The sequence below is a fragment of the Alosa alosa genome, chromosome 19 (genome assembly GCF_017589495.1).
Source record: "Alosa alosa isolate M-15738 ecotype Scorff River chromosome 19, AALO_Geno_1.1, whole genome shotgun sequence".
Classification (NCBI taxonomy): domain Eukaryota; kingdom Metazoa; phylum Chordata; class Actinopteri; order Clupeiformes; family Clupeidae; genus Alosa; species Alosa alosa.
In genome coordinates, this window is record NC_063207.1 from 21650975 (window position 1) to 21675960 (window position 24986).

Consider the following 24986-nt stretch of genomic DNA (forward strand, 5'->3'; position numbering starts at 1 on the left):
GTGTCTTGAAAAAGTAAATAACTGGATGCAACGAAAATTTCAACCTAATTAAGACAAGACTGAAATAGTTTAGGGCAATTCAGACTGTCAAAAAAGTGTAAGCATGGGTGGGGACCTTAGTATTAGTGATCACATTAAAACCATTATTAAATCAGCATTTGTGCATTTCTGTGTAGATTAGGTCTACATGTTTTTAATAATGTTTTGTTACTGGTAGAAATATATTTTGGATGGGATTTTTTTTGTGTTTACCATTGGCAGACAAACCAAAATGCTACTACGGAGCCCGGAAGGTGCCATTGCAAGATATTTCTGTATTTCGAGAAAATGTGCGTTCATTTTAGTAAATTGTGCGCTCATTTTACTAAATTGTGGTCTCATTTTACTAGATTGTGTATACGATTTTAGACTAAATTGTGCATACGATTTAGTAAATTGTGGTCACAATTTAGTAAAATGTGTGCACCCTCTACTAAATTGAGAGCACAATTTACTAAAATGTACACACTATATAGTAAAACATGCGCCCGATTTAGTAAAATGAGCACACAATTTAGTAAATTGAGCACACGTTTTCAAAAACTCTTGCAATGACCCCTCCAGGGTTCCGTAAGCTACTTTTACACCCAGAAAGTCTTCTGTAGACACACAAAAAAAGTGAAAGTTACCTGGCAAGTCCTTCTTCATAGAGATAGATGATGACGGGGTCATAGGAAGTGACTAGTACATACAGTCGCACATCAAACTTGAAGTCTACATAAGATAGACCAACAAAAATCATTAGCACTGATTCTGTTTATGACACTCGATACTGACATCACCGAAACATAATTTTTCATACCCATTCATAGTCAACTTTACCAGGGTAGCAAATAGATGTGGACGGCGCTGCATTTTGGTTTCTACTTCATGAATTACACTGAGAAAAAATAGTTCTTACAATACAACTTTAAGGTTTAAGGTTTTGCGTAGAAACACATTTACTTTTTGACTCAAATCCATCAAAACATTAGGAGGTCCTATTCAATTCAATGGAACTTTCTGCCACATTCTGAAGAGCTAAAACTAAACCACACATCAGTGAGCAGATAAGAGAAGTAAGACTAACATTCAGAAGGTCATACTGTTAAGTCAATCATACATTTGTAAAAAAAAAAACTGTTAAAATACATTTATTTATTTGTATCGGCTACGAACACAGGATTTATACTGTTCATTCACAATTTTTGGGTTGAACACGCACAGTGGTGTCATGTAAGGACCCTGTTCATGTTGCACAGCACTTGTCATGACATTTTTAGTGTGTGAGGAGGCACAAAGGTACAGTTTAGAACATGCCCCCATAAGGTAGCTTGTAAGCACTTTGGCTACTTTAGCCGCTAGCCGGCTAACTCGCATCAGACAAGGCACCTAACCCCTCACTCCCCGAGCGCCGCTGTTGATGCAGGCAGCTCACTGCACCGGGATTAGTGTGTGCTTCCTCACTGTGTGTACACTGTGTGTGTTTCACTAATTCACGGATTGGGATAAATGCAGACAAAATTTCCCTCACGGGATCAAGAGTATATATACTTATACTTATACTTATACTTATGATCATCAAACTCACCATCAATGAGCAGTGGGTTGTTGATGTAACGGGAAACCAGAATGTTTTCGTCCAATGAGATCTGGCTGGGCTGTGAGGTTTACACCAAAGTATACAGTATATAATTACACAATATGTGATTATTTCAAAGAATATGCATGTAGCAGACAGCTATGCAAGAGAAAGTTGCACCACTTTCCTTAAATATGTTTCTTGTTATAATAACAAATAAGCAAAATAGCAGTCGCAACGATGCCATATACAGTATGTGTGGTGAAATGGCTGGGATAACATAAAAAGTTACATGCCATAAGTAAAGATAAGAACAAATGAGTAGCATCTGTGTTGGTCCGACTTACATTGCTAACCAAGTAAATTCCCCTCCCACGAGAGGAGGCTACTGGCTTGATAATCCAAGGTCCCTTGTCCTTAGAGAAGGAGTCTGCCATTTATACAAGGAGAGGAAGATCAGATTAAAGGAACAAATAAAAAGGCACCACTCACCAGACAGTCAATAGTTTCTATGCTAGATTTGATAATCTGAACGCAGACAACCACTCAAAATCCCACTGCAACCCTGAGGACAGTGCACTCCAGGAAACATTCACAGAGGTCCTGAAGACTCTGAAACAGGTAAATCCCCATAAGGCAGCGGGGACTGATGGAGTATCACACAAGTACTGAAGGCCTGTGCTGAACAACTGGCGGGTGTATACACTGATATTTTTAACTTGTCTCACACAAGCAGTAGCCCCATGTCTATTAGTCCTCTATTATCATATCGGTCCCTAAGAAATGACTTCAGGCCAGTGGCGCTCACACCGGCTGCCATGAAGTGCTTGGAGAAACTGGTACTTACACACATTGCTAACTCTGTAGTCCCAGACACTGAAGACAGTGGACGATGCAGTGGGTGGCCATGGCTCTACACAGCATATGTAAACATCTAGACTGTGGCAGAACATATGTAAGGATGCTCTTCCTGGACTATAGTTCAGCTTTTAGCACCATCCGACATGGAAAGCTGATTGTGATGCTCACGAACCTTGGGGTCCCAACTCCCACCTGTAACTTGATTTTGGACAGGACGAGAGGCAGGGTTCTAATAGGTCTCTGCAGAGCTCTCAATCAGCACAGGAACACCACAGGGCAGCTGCCTCAGCCCCAAACTCTACACCCTGTACACCCAATCATCACAGAACACCACAGGGCTGCTGCCTCTATACTCTGTACACCCAACCAGCACAGGAGCACCACATGGCTGCTGCCTCAGCCCCAAACTCTACATCCTGTACACCCAATCATCACAGAACAACACAGGGCTGCTGCCTCTATACCCTGTACACCCAACCAACACAGGAGCACCACAGGGCTGCTGCCTCAGCCCCAAACTCTCCTGTACACCCATGACAGTGTCTCCACCCAGGACAATAATGCAATCATCAAATATGCAGATGACTGTACCATCCTTGGCCTCAGGTGGGTGGGCACGAGTCAGGTTACAGGGAGCTGGTCAATAACATCCTTGTCTATGGGGAGGACAGTGACCTCATCCTCAACACAGACAAGACCAAGGAGATCATCATGGACTTCAGGAGGAGTCCACATACTGTATAACACATTTAGCTAATGCAGAATTGATGTAGCATAACAGATCAACACCAGCCACTGTTATCGGTAAATGTTACATTATTTGCCAGTAGGTCAACATTAGGTCGATATCAATGATATATCGGTTCATTCCTAATAGAAACCTTGAGAGCTGCTGTAATAATGAAATTAAACTGTGGACAATAGCGTTCTATGGAACTTGGAAGGAACTTACTGCAGAACTCCTGGTACTCTGATGGGAGCATGAAAGTCTGTGGAATAAAGTGGAAGTTGTTGTATCCATGTGCCTGCTGCATACGGTGAATGTTTTTGTATAGCCGGTCCTTTCGCGTCAACTCATACGACCTACACAAGAAAAGATCATATAAAATTCAAGAAGCCCATGAGTTTTGGCAGGAATTTGGAGCAGGCTTGGAATTGGAACAGGTGTTGCGTGGCAACGTCTTACTAGCTGACTTTCACTTTCAATGAAATTCCATTGCAATAAGCAAACGGACTTCTTGCGGAATGATATGAAAGACGTGAATCAAAAGCACAAAACTCATTGCCATTGACAGCGGTCATTATATACTTTGCAGCCGTAATTATATAGATTTAACAGACCTCCGAACGTTGTGAAGGCCCATTCATGTGAATGGAACTTTCTGCAGCACTCTAAAGAGCTGTGTAATAAGTCTAATAATGAGAGCCGTGAGAGATGGTAACATGAAAAAGGCCAATGGGGATAAGTTGTAGCCTAACATTTTTAACACACCTTGGAAAATGGTTGACCTTCTGAAAGGCCTGGAGACCACGGAGCAGGTAAGGCTTCAGATGAGAGCCTGTCCACATGAGGTTGAAGTCATTACTGTTGGGATGGACCTGTGGCAACACCAAAATGTATGCATGTGATATACAGTAGATGCATGGTTTCAATAACAACATTGTTAAACCTTGAATCCATTAACACAAACATTAACATACAGTTATGTTTTGGGGTGCGAATCCTTTCCACTTGGTCAAGATGGAGAATATTTTGAGAGGATGGATAGCACCAACTGAGGGAATTATAGGGCCTGGAAATGTGCGCTGTGCTTGATAGATAGATAGATACTTTACTGATCCCCAAGGGGAAATTCAAGAATTGCAAGAATCGTGTTTGCAGTATTTCTCTTGTTGGACAGGTAATTTTTTTGATGTTTGGTGAAACTTGTTCTGGACCTATTAGGGGTGCAACGGTACACAGAAGTCACAGTTCGGTTCATACCTCGGTTCGGACATCACGGTTCGGTACGAGTTCGGTACAATGGAGGGAAAAGCAAAACCAAAAATGCAGAAAGCAATTTTTTTTTATTGTGCATGTATCAGGCTGTACCACCTACAGTAGTGTCATACAGTCTCTTCCCTGAGCTATCTGCAACAGCCTGAAGTATGTAAGATGTACAGTAGGCTAAACAGTACAATAAGTACCCAGACTCCATCTGTAAGTTGTAAACAAAATAAGACAATCAGCTATAAAACTTAAAATAGGCCTACAGCATCTCTTATTTCTGAAAGTGCAAATTACATAGAATAATGATTTTTAAAAATCCACTTAAGCAAGACCTTCAACATCTGTGTTTAGTTGTATATGGAAGGGTCTACAATTTGCCTCAATATTTTTCAGTGTGTGTAGAGTAATAATCTAGCCTACTAACTGTGAAAATATCACACTATTTTGCCTTCTTTTAAAAAACGAAATTGCTCCTTTCATTTGATAAACAGACTACAACTAGAAGTCACATGACTTTGCCCTTCGACGTTAACTCACCGTAGCATGGTTTGTTTATTAGCCTGGTTAGCGTTGACACTTACTGTCTATGCACTTAACACTACTAGCTCCTCATGTGAGAAGTTACAAGTTACCCCAACATAAAGGTAATTACCACGCAATTTACATGGCTTTCTGTCATTACGAAATCATTTAATTTAAGCCATAGGTTTTGGCTCTATTTGTATGTGTATCCAAAGGCTGGTGTTTAGGGGAAGTTTTTTTTTTTTTTCATTTCGGTGATTGGTAGCCTACATCATCTGGGTGATTGCTTCGAACATGTGTAGCATATATTTCCACTCACATACCCAACAACTGCTGAACAACGCCGACACACAGTTTCTTATCCACCACTCTCTCGCCTGTACTACTGTAACTAAAGTTCTCAAACTTGCGAAGAGACCACAGCGGATCCTCTAATATGTGTCGCCACCTTAGTGCTACTATCTCTGACTGACTCGACCAACGACCTGACAAAAAAAACATAGGCGCCAATCAGAGCTTCAGAGCTAAGGCGAGGCTACAGATTAACGTTAGGTGTCGCTAAAGAACTCCCATAACTCTCGCTACTTAACAGTAATTGCGCATGACATTAATTAATACGCACACGAGTTTTATGTTTTTTTATACCGTGTATTCTCCGTGTAAATTCATGCACCGAACCGTGACGCCCGTACCGTTTCGGTTCAATACGAATACATGAACCGTTACACCCCTAGGACCTATGCTGTCAACTTAGCTCTAGCTTTATAAGTTAACATTATGTGTGTAGCTAACTTCTGTATTATTCCACTGATTACATTTGCTACAATGTGTAAACTAGAATATGTATCCCTGTTTTCATCTTGTAACCCAATTCATTTGTTTATCTGTGTGCTCAGGGGAGCCATATGAAGGCATTTTTCTTATGTTAGTCTATACTGGCTTTGAATGGGATGCTTTACTAATAGGGTGAATGTAGCTTGTTTGGAAGTTCTGCCACACTCGATCCTGTAGGCTCTTCATGCGTTCAGGTACCTTGGGAGAGTGGCTATGGAGGATAGCCAGAGGGCAGGGGTGGGATTTCTTCAGCTGTACACTTTCAAAATCAATCTATTATCTGTGTTACCCAGCATCTCTGACTATACCCAACTCAGTATCAAACCTGAGGTTACAGTTCATTCTAAAGAGGGCATTTTACCTCATGGAATCCATGGTTGGTGAGTATTCCACGCACCAGTCGACTTTCTGTACGTACAATCTTGAAGGCCAAGTTAAACCGCTCTGCAAGTGAACAATGAGACTTATATTTGACAGGATAGTCACTAGAATGTGCCAGAAGGGAACAATGAGACTTATATTTGACAGGATAGTCACTAGAATGTGCATGAAGAGAACAAGAAGAAAATGGGATACATTACCACCAATACTACGGAGGCTGCCATTTTTGATCACAAGGGCCTCAGCATAGAACAACAGAACTGGAGTCTTCCTACTGATTCCACTCCAAGAAATGCAGAGATGGTCCCTGATGAGCATAGCAGAAAGGAGGTCCAATGGCATGGTCAGGTGTAATTTCAAAATTCAGTCACATATTATACCAGGGTCAACAGACAAGGGCACCTTCATCTCTGAGCTCCTTAGAGATGATAGGAAACAATGGACAATTATCTCTACTGATGTTGTGTGATGTTTCTCATTAATTACCTGTAAATGTTACAGCTTACTTTAGGATGATTGGACAGTGTATATTTCTCATCAACTTACTTTATAAAAAGTCCAAGTAGAAAAAAATGTAACAACTCACATTTATCTGCAAATACTGCCATCTCAGATACTGAACTAAGTCCACCATTTTGGTTGAAGTTGAGAACAATCTTTGCTATTTTTTTACGGCAAGCAACGCAACCATTATTTAGTTTGGCAACATATAATGTTAGCCCATAAAACTATGTGAATTAGAAATGTCTCCATCAAAGCATATGATGGAAGCATGTGAATGTACTGTTACAAAGTCATGACCATATAACTTCTTATTTGGAATGTTCATAAATAGTATTAGTCACAAAACTTACTGTAAATGTTTTTATAGTGCGCATTTTTATTTAGTAGATTCGTCTTCTTTTTTTTTTTTTTTTTAAATATGCAACTCAGCAAAACAGTTAATTTCACTTGTGGCACACAACATATAATCAAAGGATATGATGGGCTGTTTCTGAGTCAAGTCATAGGTTTTGTTGTATTTAACCACAAACCACAACCATCAATTATTTTACTCAAACAGTATTGCTGTTGCTATTGATGTAAGTTGCAATGTCTATCATAATTGTTTTAGCACACAGGCCTAACCAATTAGTAAAGGGAGTGCTCATATAGCTTACTGTAGATCATCTTCCAATGAGGACTCCTCTGTATCCCAGGTCACTGCCAGCATTTTCTTCACAAAGCAATCAGGTCTTTGTTGTTGTGTGTCTAAAGCCGAGAACTTGTAGCCTACATTTCTTGGTATCCAGTGTTCACTGAAACAATTAGAAACAATAAACGTCAGAGGTGGGAAGCAACACATCATATGTAGTCCTCCCATAGATCCTAGTCAGATCACAAAAAAATAAATGACTACACAATAATAGTGACACAATAATAATCTATGTTCATGTTAATAACACATCTATTGTAAGTCATGGGGGCAATATTCCTATTCCAAATGAAAAACTCAAAGATGATTTATTTCTTTTAAGGCAGAAAAATATGTAATATTGAAATTGTCGTTTTAGACCAATGTTGTAACAATTTATGCGTTTCCTTCTTAGTATTATTTACAACCTATAAAATCACAGAAAGCAAGTAGACCTAGCCACAATTTGATAAGATATCTTTGTGCATACCTGACCTAGTCTACTTGTCAGAGTGAAAAAGTAGTCTCTAAGTAGTCGATGATACAATAATTTATATCCTCATCATAAGTGAATCCATACTTCAAATATTCAGGGATTTGCCATATTTACTCCCAAATGTGAAGACCTGGGTGAACCCAGACAAACCTGTTATAATTTGCTCTGCAGGACTGTCTGTAAAGGATCCTGTCTAGGGATGCACACCAATATATAGGCTAGGCCAGTGTTTGTTAACTGGTGGTTAACCGTTAACAAAACCGTTCAGGGTGGGTCGAAGAGTTTCTGGGTAAAAATAAAATCAGACCTTTACTTTGATAGACTTTATTCTTATGCCAGTCGTTGCCATAGACATAGACAATGTTTATGTGACAAGTCATGTTAGACATTATTTTAGTGGATCATGTCAAAATGAAATGTCTGTAAGAATCAGTCAGTGGCATGAGCTAAAGGATATAGAGTTCACATTTCCTGGGCTGAAATGAAGTCAATGAACACCGTAAAAGAAATTTGGTGCATTTGCATTTAGGCTTATCATCAAGGGCCTTGATTCAATGCGGTAGAAAGCCATCCCAGTGACAGGTAAGATCATGTAAATTGTACAATCAAACTGCACATCCATCTAAGTCCTTAGCAGTATTCAAACCAAACTGGGGCAAATATTACCAGAAAATGTCTAATAGGAATACTGCAATCTTGCTCAATGTCAGTTTATTGTGTTTACATCTGCTTCCGGAGAGGTCACGTGAGTAGGAGCATACTCTAATCTTCTAATAAATACCCTATGTGCAGATTTTAGATTGGAGAGAGATTCTCCCTAATGTGCGTGATGCAACCAGATTTCTAAATCGGTTGGGGTTGTAGGATGCTGTAACTTTGTGTGAGCCCGGCTTAGGTTACCCAGTTGAGTTGACTTGACTTGGCATTTCAAAGCAGTGCAACGTCAACGTAACGTCAGTATTTAGCTGTTATGAGTTAGATGTTATTGCACAGAACTTAGTAAACGAAAGACAAGGACAGGTAAAGGATAGCTTCTACCGTAGCAGGGAACTGTTAAGGGGATTCTTGAACGTTAATCCGGCTAACATTAAGTTACCATTTATACGTTAATGTTAATTTGCCTGTTCGTGCAACGTTACGTTACGTCATTTAACGTTAACTTAGTTAATACCAAGGTTGAAGGATGACATACTGATTATAAGTTAGGGAATCGTTACCTGATAGTAATTTGGAGGTTATAATATTAACTGATGCAAGTTACCAAATAACAGGTAGCAGCAGTAGCCTAACGGAAACTAGTCAAATAACTTGACTAAGCCGTCGCTACTCGCTAGCTAAGTTATTGATAACCTGCACCTGCGGCTATGCTAATAAACGTTCGCTAGCTAACGTAAGAGACTTTAACGTCCCCAAATGATGTAATCTACAAACAGCGTTAATGTTGAGTCATACAGAGGAATTTATTGTACCTACCGATTGTGTTACGTACAGGTTAACTTGGGTGCATGTCTTGTTTAATGGACTCCCATAGTAGTATCCATAGCTATAACGTTAACCATCCCTGTTTAGGCAAATCCCTGACGTCACATATCCCTAGCGACTCAGCAGGGCTTTTACTCCGCCTAAAGACTAGTCCTAGGGTTTTAAAAAAAAAGGGGGCTAGCTACGCCTAACGAGTTTCGGTCAAAAGGTTTGCTTGAAAGATAATTTCATCAGTCTGTGAGCCAGGTAGGCCTATCCTAAATTGTAGCCCATCAGTAGTCTAAAGACTATAATATGATCACACTTTTGCATAGCAGTTTATTCTGAGCCCCTCTCAAATAACATCTCATGTAGGCTATACATTCACATCAGAATCAGAAGTATTTTGGAGTTCAAAAAGGCTAAATTCTTTTGGTGCTGGTGACAACATTAAAACATAGCCTAGGCCTAGATCCAGTAGGCCTAAAAGCATCTTAAAATGAATGAGTTGAAAATAACAACTAGTTGTTTTTTAATAAATTTCTATGTCCAAATAGGGACAACACAATTTGTGTTGTTTCGAACACATTGCTTTTGTTATTTTGTTACAACAAATGTGTTGAAAATAACTTGTGTTGTTTTTTAACACATCTAACTGTTTTCAGACATCTCCTCTGAACTACATGCGGATCTCCGAACGTGGTTGAACAGAACAGAATCTGTCTTCGTTCAGACATGAGCTCATTTACATAATGTCAAAATACTAGGAGGGGAGTAGTGTAAGAGCCTGTTAAATCTGGAGTTCCAAATGTCGGTTATGTTGTTCAGATACAAGACCCAACTTCTTGATATCCGCAGAACATGCAGACTTACACCTTGCTTTTGTTATGCTGTGTACACTCTTACAACAAATGTGTTGAAAATAACACAACTTGTGTTGTTTTTAAACACATCTTTATGTCCAGATAGGGACAACACAGTGTATTTTGTTTCTAACACATTTGTTTTCAGAGTGCAGTAGGCCTAGTTAAAGAGATTTTAGAACATGAAATAAACATAAACTACACCAAACAAACTGAAAGTGTATGCTCTGACAACAGTAGCCTTCAGTTCCCTCCAGAATTAATTATTGGCCTCCCTGGTAAAGTTGACTAAAAACAGGTAGATCTTTGCCTGGATCTTGCCTCTTTTTATTACCCCCTATGGAACCTAAAAAAATCATCCCAGCATTCTATGTTGTACAGTCTGGTGGACAGTGAACCCAAGGACAGTGAACCAAGGTTTACTTATGAAAAATATAGACCCTATAACCAGCCAAAGATAGTATGATTTGCTATGGTCAGATATATTACAACTATTGTTTGTCAATTATTTGCTGTCTGCCTAAATACCCCCATGGCCCTAATTCAGGATGAAGAAACCCATAAGGAATATTTTACATGGATGTTCTGTTTTCTATCACAAGAGGGCAGTGTTTCCTTAGGTACTCTCAGAAAATTCATGGCAAAACACTGTGTGTACTGCAGTCATATTTGCAATTTCAACTGTCATGGCTCATTACCCCAGATGATTAAATACTTCACTGATAGTTCTACCAAACAGTTGGCTTCTGTGGCTTCTGAGTGATCCCAAGTAAGATTGACTTTTCACACCAAGAATGGCTTACCTTCTTTTTTGAAAGGCAATTCTCTTCATTAACAGTTGCCAATTCTTCTTGTTCCTCTACATATCTGCTGTGACCTCAAACAATCTGTCTGAGACCCCTTCTGTCTTTCACTAATCAATGCCATCACTACATTCCATATAAGATAGAAGACAGAGAGGGTTAAAGCGGAGCTAGTAATCAAGGATCTTTGTAGAAGATGTTTGTTGAAGAAAGATGATGGGAGAAAGTGAAAGCTTTGCTTAATGAAATGCCTTACTGTAAATGTGCTTTTCCATTCTGTGTGTTTGGATGATGGGTCATTCCATGCCACAGTTCATCAAACTCCTACCACCTGCACCTCAGATTTGCCTAAAAAAATCAGGTGGAAGATATACATCCAAACGGAAAAGTATAACATTTCAGGTCTTTTGTCATTAGGTTAACATAGAGTGCTGGATGCTTAAATCTCTTAAGATGCATAAATCTCTATGCAAGTTTACATTAACATGATGATGGTGAACATATTTCAGCCTCTTTCAATTGCTATTTGTTCAGGGTAGCTCCGATAGAAATCATTTTTGAGGGGAAAAAATGTCCGGACATTTGGCTTTTTATCTAGAAAATTGGATCTACTGTTTTATAGATTTGCAAGAGGCATGGAGATTTTAGTAATATTACATTCTACTGATGGTGTACATATTTACTGTTTTAAGACTGCAAAGCGAGATGGCTTCTGGAATAAGTCCAAAGTCCTTGTGGAGGCACAATTTTAATATAATCGAAACACTTAATCAGATCAGAAATACACTAGCCTGGTTAGCACACAGACCTTGTAATTGAGAGTGGGTCTGGAAAAGTTCATTGACTTACGGCTTACAGCAGGGGCGTAACTAGCAGTGAAATTAACTTCAATTGGTGCAACTCTTATGCTACCAAATTGTTTCAGAAGTGTAGCAATCTCGTAAAAACAAAAGTTTTAAATACAGTTGTTTACTGAATTCCAAACAAATACACGTCTATGCCGATTAGCGATTGTATTTGGGTGCCCATGTTTTGGGAACATTGAAAATGGGCTTCAATGGCCCCTTGGCCAGACGGACCTGCAGTGCAAATCCCAAATTTGCCAAAGGTTCCTATGCGTATTCCTAGAAATACACAGTACATCTATTGAAACATTATAGAGGTAGGCTACTCTAAAGTTCCAAGCAATGTGCTACTGAATTCTTCATGTCTGTCTTGACAATCAGTAAACAATCAAGAGCAGTTGTTTTCTCAAAATGCTAATGTCTCATAGACATCTGATTTGTGTCATTCTCAGCTATCCCCATTCTTGGCTGAAAAATGAGACTGACAAGGTCTCTTGACTGCCCTTGGTGTGCGTCATGCATAACGCCGACTTTGCCTCCCTAATGCTTGTGTAAACCTAAGCCACAGACATGGTAAAAGAAATGTTGGTAAAAAAAAGTTGTTAAGGACCAAAATTTCAGACTTCAGTGGTTCATCAATAAACGTACATTTGCAATTGACATAAAATGATCTATAAGATCAGCAAATCCTGGGATTTTCAGGCTGGGATTAGAGGCGAAGGACAAATGGAGATTGAGCACAAAGAGTGACATTGAACCAGGGGAAGGAGGGGTCTTTGCTTACTCCACTGGGTGTTCAGAATGTAGGATCAATGCAGTCTTTTACCATCTTCATATCCCCAACTTTACAAGACTCTCCCTCTCTCTCTCTCTTTCTCTCATCAACTCAGAATCTGACAGCGAACAAGATGAGTCAACACTGTGGAACTGATATCAGTCACACTCCATCTCAGTTCATCAAATTAAAAGAAAAAAACTTCCCACCTGACCATCTCAGATTTGCCTACAAAATCAGGGGGGAGACAAACTTCTTAATAAAAAAGGTACAAAATGTCTTTGCGCTTTACGGTAATTTTTTACACACTCACAAAATAAAGAATTTAAGGAGGAGGGAGTTTTTTAGGCCTTCTCATCATTATGTGTGACCATTTTAAAACTGCAATATCTAGAAGGCTGAGCCAGGTCCTTTAAATTTGGAAGCAGTACATTATACATTCAGAGGCCACTCTAAACAAATATCAGAAAAAATGTGAAGGCTCTGTATAATTATATAATCTATTTTCAAATATTTAACAACTCCGTCCACACCTGAATTCCAGCAGAGTGCCTGAAAATGTTAAGCTCTGGGAATACGACTGGGAATACCCCAGCTGTGGTGCAACTGGCTGGGGCACCTGCACCATACGCTGGCGACCCGGGTACGATTCCTGCCCCGTGGTCCTTTCCGGATCCCACCCCTGCTCTCTCTCCCATTCGCTTCCTGTCTCTCTCCACTGTCCTGTCATTAAAGACATAAAAAGCCCAAAAAATATACTTAAAAAAAATCTGCCAGTTGATTATCACAGACCCACCTGCACAGACTCTGTAGGCATTTTTGATAGGCTAAACACTAGGTGGATAGGGTAAAAAAATAAGTTATAGATCACCATAAAACATTTTACAGTTTTTCACTTACATTAAGACAGCATTTTTTTTTGTATTATAAGTTTCTGAAATGTAATGTTTACAAATGCAAATGATACATGAACTATTTAAAGGGAAACTTGGCAGGATTTCCCCCTCTACTGGAAAAATTGTGCATTATGCTATTTCAAACTGTGGGAAAAGGTAACGATAAAGCACATGGATTTGTTTACAAGCTAGCGAACGGTTAGCATACGTTTGGCATACGTTTGACTTCACCTTGGACAGAGAGGAAGCTGATACTCAGACAAAAGTTCTAAGTGTGTCCCAAGATCTTGTCTACAATGTGACTGGTGGGACACACTGGGCACCCAAGCATTTTGGACTAGCTTGCACTTTGCACCAAGCCACGCGATCAAAGGAGCTGGTTAAACTGTTTCACAATGTGGGGCACACAATCAGCTATCACAGTCTGTTGCAGGTTGATACTGCTATGGCAGAAAAAAAAACATGCAAACCATGGATCCAGAAATTGGAACAGTGACTCCACTTGTACGTGCGACAACATTGACATAAATGATTCAAAGCTTGATGGCAAGAACCCCTTTAATGCTACACAGATGGCAGCGTGGCAACGTGGTCCAGAAGGTGACATGATGATGAAGGATTTGAGGCCATCAAAAAGTGAATGCCTTCAGGTCCCTGAGGTGATGGAGATGCTTTTCCCAGCTGGAAAAGCCAAAGCCTGTCCAAAATCAAAAGATCTGATGAGAATGGATCAGCTGCAAAAACAACTGCCATAGACATGGCATCCTTTTTCAAGTGTCAGAATGAAGGAGACATGAAGCAAGGCTGGACAACCTTTAACCAAAGTTACAGTGAAAGGTCACCTGAAATGACAAGCATTGGTTACATGCCCATTATCCAGGCACCTGCTCATGACCTAGATACACTGAATACTCGTGCTGAGATGTAAACATGTGACCAGAAAACTAGGGCTGCATCATGTTGTTATCACAGTGGATGAAGCATTGTACTGTAAATTGATCAGGTTAAAGTGGGCAAATGATGACTATCTGGATTGCCATGTTGTCAAATAGGTGGCCTGCACACTGCCGTAAAGTTCATGGAAGTCATCAGCAAGCACATCCAATCATCTGGATTGTTGGAAGCATGGGTTGAAGGGAACCTATTAGGCCCCAAAACTGCAGAGCAAGTTATGGCAGGAAAGTCTTACAACAAAGGAAATAGAGCTCACAAAATCACGCTGCAGTCCATGTGGAGGATGCTGTTGCCTCAACTGCTTAGCTTTCTGGAGGACAGGAATCGTGACCTTAAAGAATTACTGGATAAGACAAAGAACAACCCTGCAAGAGATCTTATGACATTGCTTGCTTCTGAAGAATTTCAAGCAGTCACAAGCAGATGTTAAAGCCAACAACAATCCAAACCTCAGCTTTTGCTACATAAAGATGGTTCACATTCTTCTATTATTCAATCGTGCACAGAGGGATAAAATCTGGGACCTGTACCTTGGTGCATTCCAGCAAATGTTGCCCTATTTCATGCGGTATAACCACATTAACTATGCTCGGTGGGGGATCATCTATGCACCAACTTCCACTGCCTATGAACAAGGGGTTTGAGGCTGGACAATTTGTAGTCAAGCTCTCTTTATGCTTCAACCAAGTGGACCGCGATCACAGTCAGGACTGGCTAGAGTGGCCAATTAATAGCCATACATAAAAGCAGATCTGATCTGATCTACTTCCTGTTTTGGTGTGAATTTTGAAAAGAACCATTTCAGTCGTAAAGCGCCCAGGTATAGCAATAAATACATTTGAGTATCCTGGGTATGATGATCTGGGTCTGGTTTGCTGTTTTTGCAAATGTAATAAAACATAACAGGAAAGCCCTCATCCTGGTTTGGACAAACTCATAAATACCAGCTGGAATACTACTGTTGCACCTTGTCTCTGTTTCTGACAGTTGCTGACTATGATATGAATAACCAGATTTCTTTGTTAAATTACCAAAATTGGGATAAGCTTCATAACCAGGTTACTGGTGTATACAATGGCCCTCAGTAAGCAGACTAGACAGCTAAGTAACAGAGGACAGGATACTGTCCACAGATAACTGCAGACAGGAAAGCATATACTGGTACTAATGTTTCTCAAAGAATGGATCCACAAATAAAACAAGTAGTGTGTCTTACTCCCACTCATGTTAAGTTTAGGCCAGTAGAAACTCTGATATGATGTCATGATTCACTCATGTCACAACAAACTGATCCTGCTCCTGCTAAGCTTGTTTTGTTAGCCAGCTAGCAAGATGGTGAGCATGGAGAAATATTGGAGTCATTCAACATCGTCAAGTTACAGTAAGCTAAGCCCAAACAAGCAAAATTGAGACAATATAACAACAGTTATATGAAGTTTTTTTTTTTTTTTTTTGGAAACCAAAATGCATCAGGTGTCTTCAGGTGCTAGCGAATGTAGTCCTGAAGCTAGACAAGTTAAAACAACTTCATTCTAATTAGAACTCACACAGAATAGCAAATCACATAGAATGGCAAAATAACACCAGTCAAAAGTGCTACGAATACACTTGGCAAAAAGCGATGTTTGAACCTGGCCACAAATCCAGAGAAAGCACAAAGAGCTTCCTATCTGGTTCCTCAAAGGATTGCAAAAAGTCACAAAAAATCACTAAGAAAACAGAACTTAAGTATAGGTTAAAAAGTTTAAGAATACAAATCATTCCATGGCATCTAGATTGCAACTGATAAAAAAGCATATTCCCAGTCTGTGTTACAATTCTTAGAGGGTTCTTGGAAACTACCCCCCTGTAAGGGGTCCCTGGTCCCAAAAAGTTTGCGAACTCTTGGTCTATACATGTCAGAGCTTATCAAATTGTCTATGTTGGTAGTATTTGTTTAATTTAACATGGAAATTTGCATTTGCTTCCCATCGTCCCTCCCTCCCTCTGCACTTGTGCTGCCCCCTCCACCTCCCCCTGTCTCTTCGACATGCTCCTCAGAGCTGCCTCCTGTCACAGTGGCCAGGCGGCCATGAATATTCAGCGGCAGAGGCGGCATCTCTTCCTGCTGTGTGTGAGAGAGTGTGTATGTGTGTTGGTGGGGCTCTGGCCAAACAGAGAAATTGACACCCAACTCCAACTCTCTCTCTCTTTCTCTCTCTCTCTCTCTCTCTCTCTCTCTCTCTCTCTCTCTCTCACACACACACACACACACACACACACACACACACACACGCACCACAGAGATATCCAATACGGGCCCACTACAGTCCTATCACTAGATCCTCTCCTACTTCCTGTAACAATAAACAAATATAACCTCCACCCACCTCCACCCCCACACACACCACCTACTTCTCTCTTCCGCCTCCTCTCCAGCTCTACCCCCTGCTACCACAGCATTCGGGTCCTGTCAGCTTCTGGTCTCCTCTCCATCCCTCTGGTGGCTGGAGTGCTGACCTGCATGTCCACTCTGCCACTCTGAGCATCTGTGGGCTAGGCTCCAGGAGTATGCGCCTGCCTGCGGCGCCATCTGGGTGGGGTCGAAAGTCATGGCATGCCCTGGCAGGAGTTGGGGGGCCTGGAGCAGCCTGACCGCCACACAGAACAGTGGGAAACGGCTTTAATTGGCAAAACGCAACAGGACAGAGCACGCTGCCAATCCCTGCAAAGGACAACACAGTGGAGGAGTGAAAAGAAGAAAAGAGAAAAATCTATGAAAAAGAGATGAAAAAAAATTATTACCTTCCCTAAACTAGGAATACATGACCATCAAAGAAAATTAACACAAGGACTACAGAAGCCGTGAAAATGAAACAGAAATATGTTTTATCTAATTAATTCCTAGTCATACACTGGTAGGAAAGGGTATGAAGCTAGGATTCGGTTAGGCATTCAGCAAAATGTTCATATGGGATCACCAGGGATTTCACTTGTATAGTCATGTGTAGTCAGAATGGTAGGTCTGCATAATCTAAATCAGAGGCCTCTATCCTTTCTAACAAAGTATGATACGTTTATCATTTAATGAAATGTTTTAGTTTAACATGCTATGAGAATATGGTTCCCTTCCTTTTTCTGATTAGTACACCTCCTTTGTCCCTGACGCTTCCCTCTGTGGAAACTTCCAGATAGCTAGAAGTATGTTTGTTGTAGGGTGTCTGATGGAGCTGACCCCAGGGGGGGATAACAGCACAAATATGGCCTAAGATAAGAGGGGAGGCTAATGGGGGTTTGCAATATCCTGATAATATTAAACTGGCTAGATGGATCATTGTTATGGGTGGCATCTCCTGATTTCTGTGTGTGTGTGTGTGTTAAGGGTATAATAAGGAAACTTCTAACAGAAAGTGGGCTTGTTACTTGACACTGCGTCCCTGGTACCGTGAATAAAGCTGAAGTCTCACACCTAAGTTGTCTTTTTTCCACACGTGCTTGTTAGCGTTCTCTTCTCTCTTTTTTTAGAACTGGGACAGGAGACCAAAATCCATAATGCGGCTTATCAAATTGTCAATCTGGTCACAGAACTTTTGTGTCCGTACAATTGTGCAATTGTGTAGTGCCTCAATAAGACATGTCTGACAGTAGACAAGGTATACTTTGTTAACACCCTACAACTGTGTGTGTGTGTGTGTTGCTGGGGCCTGGGGACAATACTATCTCTGAGGTCATGGACACAACACACAACCTTTTATCATTTTAGTAGGTATTATTTACATTGCAAGAAAAACTATGTGAACTTTTTGGAATTACCATTTTGATCACTGATCTGATCATCATTATCGGGCATCCGTGGCCTACTGGTTAGGGAATCGGACTTGTTACCGGTTTGGCCGGTTTGATCCCTGACTGGTAATAAAAATGTGGGTGGGGTGAGTAATTGAACAGTGCTCTCCCACATCCACGGATGAGGTGCCCTTGAAGGCACCTAACCATCAACTGCTCCCCTGGTGCCGGATTAAGGGCTGCCCACTGCTCTGGGTGTGATGTGTGCTCCTAGTGTTGGTCTCCTTCTGGTGAGCTCACTGCTCTGAGTGTGGGTATGAATGTGAGTACCCCCGGATAGGTAAAATGAAGAGAACAAATTTCCAATAGGAACTTCCTACAGGACTATACAGTATAGCTTAACTTAACTTACTGTATTTAGTCACAGGTAAACAGACAAAGGGCTGTCTTGGCAATATAAAACGCATGGTTACTGGCAAATAGCTTAGGGGTGTGTCCAGTCCACATTGGGGGTGGTTTTGTTATCAAACATTATCAAACGTCGGACACCTGGCGCAACAAGGCGTTCCTTATGTTTCCTATTCAGTCATGGGTGTGTTTTGGGCGTAACATCCTTTAAACCAATGAAAATGACATCTGTTATTCCCTAAGCAGCGCAACATCAAACAGCGCATCAGTATTTCAACGGCACATTTGAAGGAATCTGCTTGCACGCGAGACCGTATGGAACAAGTATTCCACTAAACCATGCTTTACTAAAACCAAGCAGAGTATAGACACACATCTGCACTCGTATATTATTTGAACTAACTTCACTGTGATCTCATAGTCAACGACAAAACAGTTACAGTATACACAGTTAATTACTTTCATAGTTGACTGAAAATGGGTTACCATCGAAAACATGAAAAAACCTGAAAAAAGCAACACTTACCCCAAATATATTTAAATGACTAAAATAAAAACCAAAAAAAATGTAATCTATCATGTGTTTATTCAATGCACCTTTAAAACAATCACAGTGCTCATAGGAAAGGTAGCGAAACCTCCTGGCAGCAATAAGCTCAACCAAGCAGTCCTGATAACTACAGATCAGACCTGCACAACATTCAAAAGAAATTTCAGCCCATTTTTCCTTATAGGACTGCTTCAGTTCAGCCATATTGGCTTAGGAAGTCTGGTGGGAATGGCTGTCTTGAGGTCACTCCAGAACATCTCTATTGGTTAAGGTCTGCGCCTCTCCAAAAGGTAGATTTGCTTTTTTGAAACTATTCTTCCTTCTGTGTTTAGCCATTGTTGTGTAGGACCCAACCTTTTACTGAGCTTCAGCTGGCAGACAGCCACCTTGTCATTATCATGGATATACTAATAAACTTGGGAAGTCATTTTTTTTAAGCCATTAGGCTGTGAAAGCGACGATCACTGGGGCCAACAAGTGTCAGTTGCAGATCCCCCTATGGAAAGAATTTCACACAATTTGGCATGCAGGCAAAAATGTGGTCAGTCAGCAGGTTTCGTGACATTTGAACCTTTACATCACAAGATATTGGCACAGGTATGTACTGGCTTCTGGATTCGCCTAGATAAGAAATCTTTATTGTCCATTAAATTGACTGCAAAGCCAAGTTATATTAAAGGCTTTCAAACATACTGTCCTCGAATGCCTTAGATTTCTCAAACCAACAAGAAGTGATAGTTTTTCACCTGTTAGATAACGATGGTCATCTAATTGGTAATTTTGAGGTGTAATATAATCAAACTGACACCTATATCCAGAAATCAGGGGGGAGTACACTGTATCAGATAAAATTGACCTCAACTATTTTGATTATTATCAGCAAATATATAAAACAGATGTAAGAAAATGCTAAATATCTATGATGCTGCCACCGGTTAACTTGTTCACCTTTCTTCTTCTTGTTTTTCTATTTTATCAATTACAAAATATCATGAAACTTTAGCAAGACAAACAAGACTTTTTTTTCTGAGCGTAACATGAGCTTCTCTGTTTCATATTCATGAATCACAATGTGACACTGCGTCCTTCTCACCACCAAAGCTACACACTCAGCACATTTGTAGCCCCCCCCCCCAGGGCTCTTAATCAAATTTAACAGTCTTAGTGCAATGACATCAAAAAGCTTTGAACTACATCTTGACCTGCAACTGCACGTTTTGCAAAATAGTTTCCAGGGGTTCTCCAACGAAACCCCATCTGGTTCCTGTCTAGCAACACTTGAGCCCATTCTACTACCTCTCAATTCTTCTTCTTGAGTTATTTCAAGTGCATCTTGGGGTACATATGGGGAAATAAGAATTGAACATGTGATTTTTTTTCATTCATTTCCAATGAGGCTATTCACATGAAATTTTCACCAGACTTTGGTGTTAACTCAAGAAATCCACAGTGTCTAATGACTCTCGATTGGGAAACATTGTGAGGGGTAATGACGGGTACTAACTTTGAAATCATTGGTCCAGCCTTACCATACATCACATTGATCAGATTCCTAACGTTACTTCCTACTTCACCTAAACTTTACAAACTGACAATAAACAGCATCAACAGTCAGGAAACAATGTACTGTATGTGGGTCTAACATTTTTTTTTGCGTGAGGGAAACGGTTATGAACTATGGTGTTCCAGACTAGATCTCCCTGAAAGAAGATCTAGGTGGGTGGGGCCAGGCTAATGGTTTGCTACAGTTCCTTGAATTTTTTGGTCTTGGTCTTTTTCCTCCACCTCTTCCTCCACATACACTACCTCTCACATACACACCTTCTCCGCTTCCTCCACATACACTACCTCTCACATACACACCTGCTCCTCTTCCTCCACACACATCACATACACACCTGCTCCTCTTCTTCCACACACATCACATACACACCTGCTCCTCTTCCTCCACACACACTACCTCTCGCATACACACCTGCTCCTCTTCCTCCACACTACCTCTCACATACACACCTGCTCCTCTTCCTCCACACACACTACCTCTCACATACACACCTGCTCCTCTTCCTCCACACTACCTCTCACATACACACCTGCTCCTCTTCCTCCACACACTTACACACCTGCTCCTCTTCCTCCACATACACTACCTCTTACATACACACCTGCTCCTCTTCCTCCACATACACTACCTCTCACATACTCACCTGCTCCTCTGCCTCTCAGATTAGTTCTCATCCATTGTTGGTATCAACCCCACTCTCCCTGTGCACTCTGAACTGGCTTATACTGGGGTGACTGTCATCATATCATTTGCAACAAGTGTGAACATTACAATGTTTAGTTATTGTGTGTAAGCAATGAAATCTGTGCAACACCTTGCAGCGGTGGTACGTATATTCCGAAATGTCCCTGAGTGTACAGCGCACTTCAGACACCACTTTTTTCCTTTTTTTTACTCTTGCTCCCCATCTCCTTCTTTCCCTCTCACCTTCTTACTCTCTTACTTTACCTCCATATTGACATATCTAGCCAGCCCTTAATGAATTCTGTCCATATGTCATGAGCAGCTGCTGCGCTACCCCTTTCTCCCTCCCCTGCTGAGCTGTGAAAGGCCCATCCATGTACAGACAACCTCTAGCTGTCTCTCTCAGGGATGGCCATGCTCACCACCCCTCTGCTGGCACAGGACCACGGTTTCTTGGGGGACTTGTGGTGTGGGCAGCCCATTCAGATTATGGCCCTGTGATCATGGATAACTGACCCTTTTCAGATGTCTGGCTTAAACTTCACAGTATTAGTGGGGATTATTGGAGAGGAAGAGAGTGCTGGTGTTGGCATGTGTTTATGCCCAGATTCTGAAAGTGACCTCGCTCGCTCCTCCTCACTCGCTTCATCTATCTCCATCAGACGCTTTTCTGTCCATCATGCTGTCGCTGGCTAATGAATCATGTCTTTTTCCACGCTCAAGCTGAGCAATGCACATAAATCCGTACATTAACAGATAGATTGACTAACTTATTGATGTATACAGTACACAATTGGGGGACATTCTTACAATTGCTTACCCCTGTTTGTTCCAGTCAAATGCTGTTCACAAGGTGTGACATGCTGTTTGTCCTTCTCACTGTGTGCAGGATTACACAATAACTACTGGCTGGATTTTCATGAATCTTGGTGGAAAGGTGTAGCATTGGCCAAGGACAAACTCATACAGTTTCGGAGAAGAGGCAACTCACAGGACACCTCAACAAGGCTTAACTCAGACTACTGTTGAATTATACAGCATACATACACATTTGGGTAATTATTTGTACTGCTCCCTCTGACTGAGTGTGTTGCATCATGCAGCATGTCTGGGGTAGAATGAGGGAGGTAGGTGGAGGTACAGGGCACATGCATGAGCACTGAGCAGGGACATGATGACCGCTCTGGTGGAGACGGCACAAATGTATTAAACCTGAGTGGCAGCCAGTAAACATGATACACTTTTTGTATGGTTACCATAGTGCTTGGCTTGCTTGCGCCTCAGGTCAGCCCCGAGACACAGAGTAATCTCCAGACTACTGGATAATTGCAGAGGAAGTGAGTTCTTATATGCTGACACAAATGACCTTAGGTCCGACGCAAACTCCCCCAGTGATTGCCTCTTTGTTGTTTGCTACCTCAAACACTGCAGCTTATTCACATACTCACAACTAAACCAAACCGAAATCTTGTAAATGATGCTTTTAAATGGATTTTTAAAAGTATGACAGTGAACACAGAAAAGCCCAGGCTAATGTGTCACTGAATGCGATGAGCAATTCAAGAGGAAGAGTGACCCAACCCCAATATTTAAGCCTCATGTACAAACTTGCCATAAATATCAGATGATCATTGAATGTAATTTGCTCCGCTTTCTGGACAAGGACACGTGCACTAACTCTACCAGAAAACGACACCTCATTTTCTCAATGACAAATAATATGGTAGACACTTCTGTCAGCTCCTATAGAAGAACCTGCCTGATACCTTGATTTCTAGGTTTTACTTAAATCTGTTCTTAAGTAGCCTACGGTCCTCATATTAGGACATCCTCATGTGTCGGAGTCCAGTCTAATGAAGGGGAGCACAGGACTCCAAACATAAAAAAAACTCTAGGAGGTCCTGTAGTCACTTAAGCCTATATTCTACACTTCTGTACATTATGCAGTATACTGCATGTGCAAGCACATTTGATTGAAATGGTAGTTAGTATAGTATCAGTGCAGTGTAAAGTAAAAAGATCCAGAATTAATTGGAACTGAGGTGTTAGTATTGTGTTTAATTAATTTAAAAGACCACAATGAAAAAAATAGTTGTCATTTCAATCCTATGATATGATAAAACGGTAAAAATGTGTCAAATGTGTCAAATCTGTGTAATGTGTAAAAAACATAATAACCAGTTGTCTTTTTTCATAAACATATGTACACTCAAATGTGCGTAAGAGTGGCCTTGAGTATTGGAATGTGTAGACTCTATCCTTACCTAAGACTAAATTCAAAATAAGAAAACATGACAGAATTTTTGTGGGTTTTCTGCACAAATTTCTTCTTAAAAACGATTGGTCAATAAGGTCCATTGTCTCTGATCCTCTGTACAGAGGAGCATTATAGAGCTCTTCTCTCTCTCTCTCTCTTGCTCTGTGTGTTTGTGTGAGAGAGAGAGAGAGAGAGAGAGAGAATGTCTCTGGAGTGATTTCTTTGGCAAATCAGTAGACAATGAGTGGATTCTGAGTGGTCTAATAAGAGAGTGTATTGGGACAGGCTAATTGGCCGTGATTGAGCTGCATGTTGGGACTGTGGTCGAGTAGGGGCCTGGGTGGAGGAGACCGTCAGGCAATCATCCGCTAATCAGAGCACAGAAATTAAAATGGCATGTTTAGAGTTGAGGAGGGGATGATGTCAAAATCACACTGCTCAACACCTACACCAATGACTGTGTGTGTGTTTGTGACAGTGTGCATGAAATGCTTGTGTGCTTATGTTGTGATGACCAACAGTAAAACTGAAACGGTTTTGTGGCTTTATGTAATTGATCAATGTAATGCTTTTCTGACTGACTAATGCTTTACACTCCTGCATTTGTTAATTTTCACTTTGATCTGAAAGTGGGTTTGACCTTGTCTAATATACCATATACTGTACTGTACTGTAGTGGGTTTGACCTTGTTTAATGTATAGCATATATGTACTGTGGTGGGTTTGGCCTTGCCTACTGTATATACTGTACTGTGAGAGTACAGAGAGCAAAGTATGGTATGTACCATACATTGCTATTGCATAAAGTGCAAAATAACCAAATGCATTTTGCTAATTTTTGTATCACTTCATGTCTGCTAGAGGGCAGTGTTTATCTGCATTGGTTGGTTAGTCTGATCAAAATTCCTTGAAATACAGCTCTACAAATGTTTGCAATTGTGTGATGGCCTGTATGTCAAATTATTTTATGTATATGATACAACTGAGGAAAAAGTATCATTAAACTTCATGTGAACATGTACATTGTAAGTGATGGTAGAACTGTTGAAATAGTACCAATGCTAATCCGGTTACTGTAAAGCCAATTGGATGGACTAATTTGTTGTTCACTGATTCGTTCACTGATTTGATAACATCACAGAATTCACAGAATGACTACTTTTCCAATTATTTCACTTTGATTATCTTTAATATTCCTGTACCTATATTGTTTATATTCATATCCACAAACAATTTTGTTTGATGAAAGATATGTTACCATGGGTGTATAACCATACATCATCTGTTGATAATGTATGATTAT

The 24986-nt window shown here is 40.6% G+C and overlaps 1 protein-coding gene across 3 annotated transcripts in view; it reads right to left on the reverse strand.

Annotated features, from left to right (window-relative positions):
• ttll5 (tubulin tyrosine ligase-like family, member 5) overlaps positions 1 to 9432 on the reverse strand; it is a 38919-nt gene extending 29487 nt beyond the window's left edge. For 2 of the 3 annotated variants that reach the window (XM_048227898.1, XM_048227899.1), the window contains exons 1-9: positions 9332 to 9432; positions 7349 to 7486; positions 6389 to 6495; positions 6169 to 6251; positions 3954 to 4060; positions 3414 to 3544; positions 1948 to 2030; positions 1610 to 1679; positions 669 to 753 (exon numbers count right to left, since the gene is read on the reverse strand). In XM_048227898.1, the coding sequence (XP_048083855.1) occupies positions 669 to 753; positions 1610 to 1679; positions 1948 to 2030; positions 3414 to 3544; positions 3954 to 4060; positions 6169 to 6251; positions 6389 to 6495; positions 7349 to 7401 (719 nt within the window). In that variant the 5' untranslated portion in view covers positions 7402 to 7486; positions 9332 to 9432. Of the gene's footprint in view, positions 1 to 668; positions 754 to 1609; positions 1680 to 1947; positions 2031 to 3413; positions 3545 to 3953; positions 4061 to 6168; positions 6252 to 6388; positions 6496 to 7348; positions 7487 to 8008; positions 8144 to 9331 lie in introns of all 3 variants that reach the window. The other variant, XM_048227897.1, reaches the window with a different exon arrangement.
• Between the last annotated feature and the right edge of the window lie 15554 nt (positions 9433 to 24986).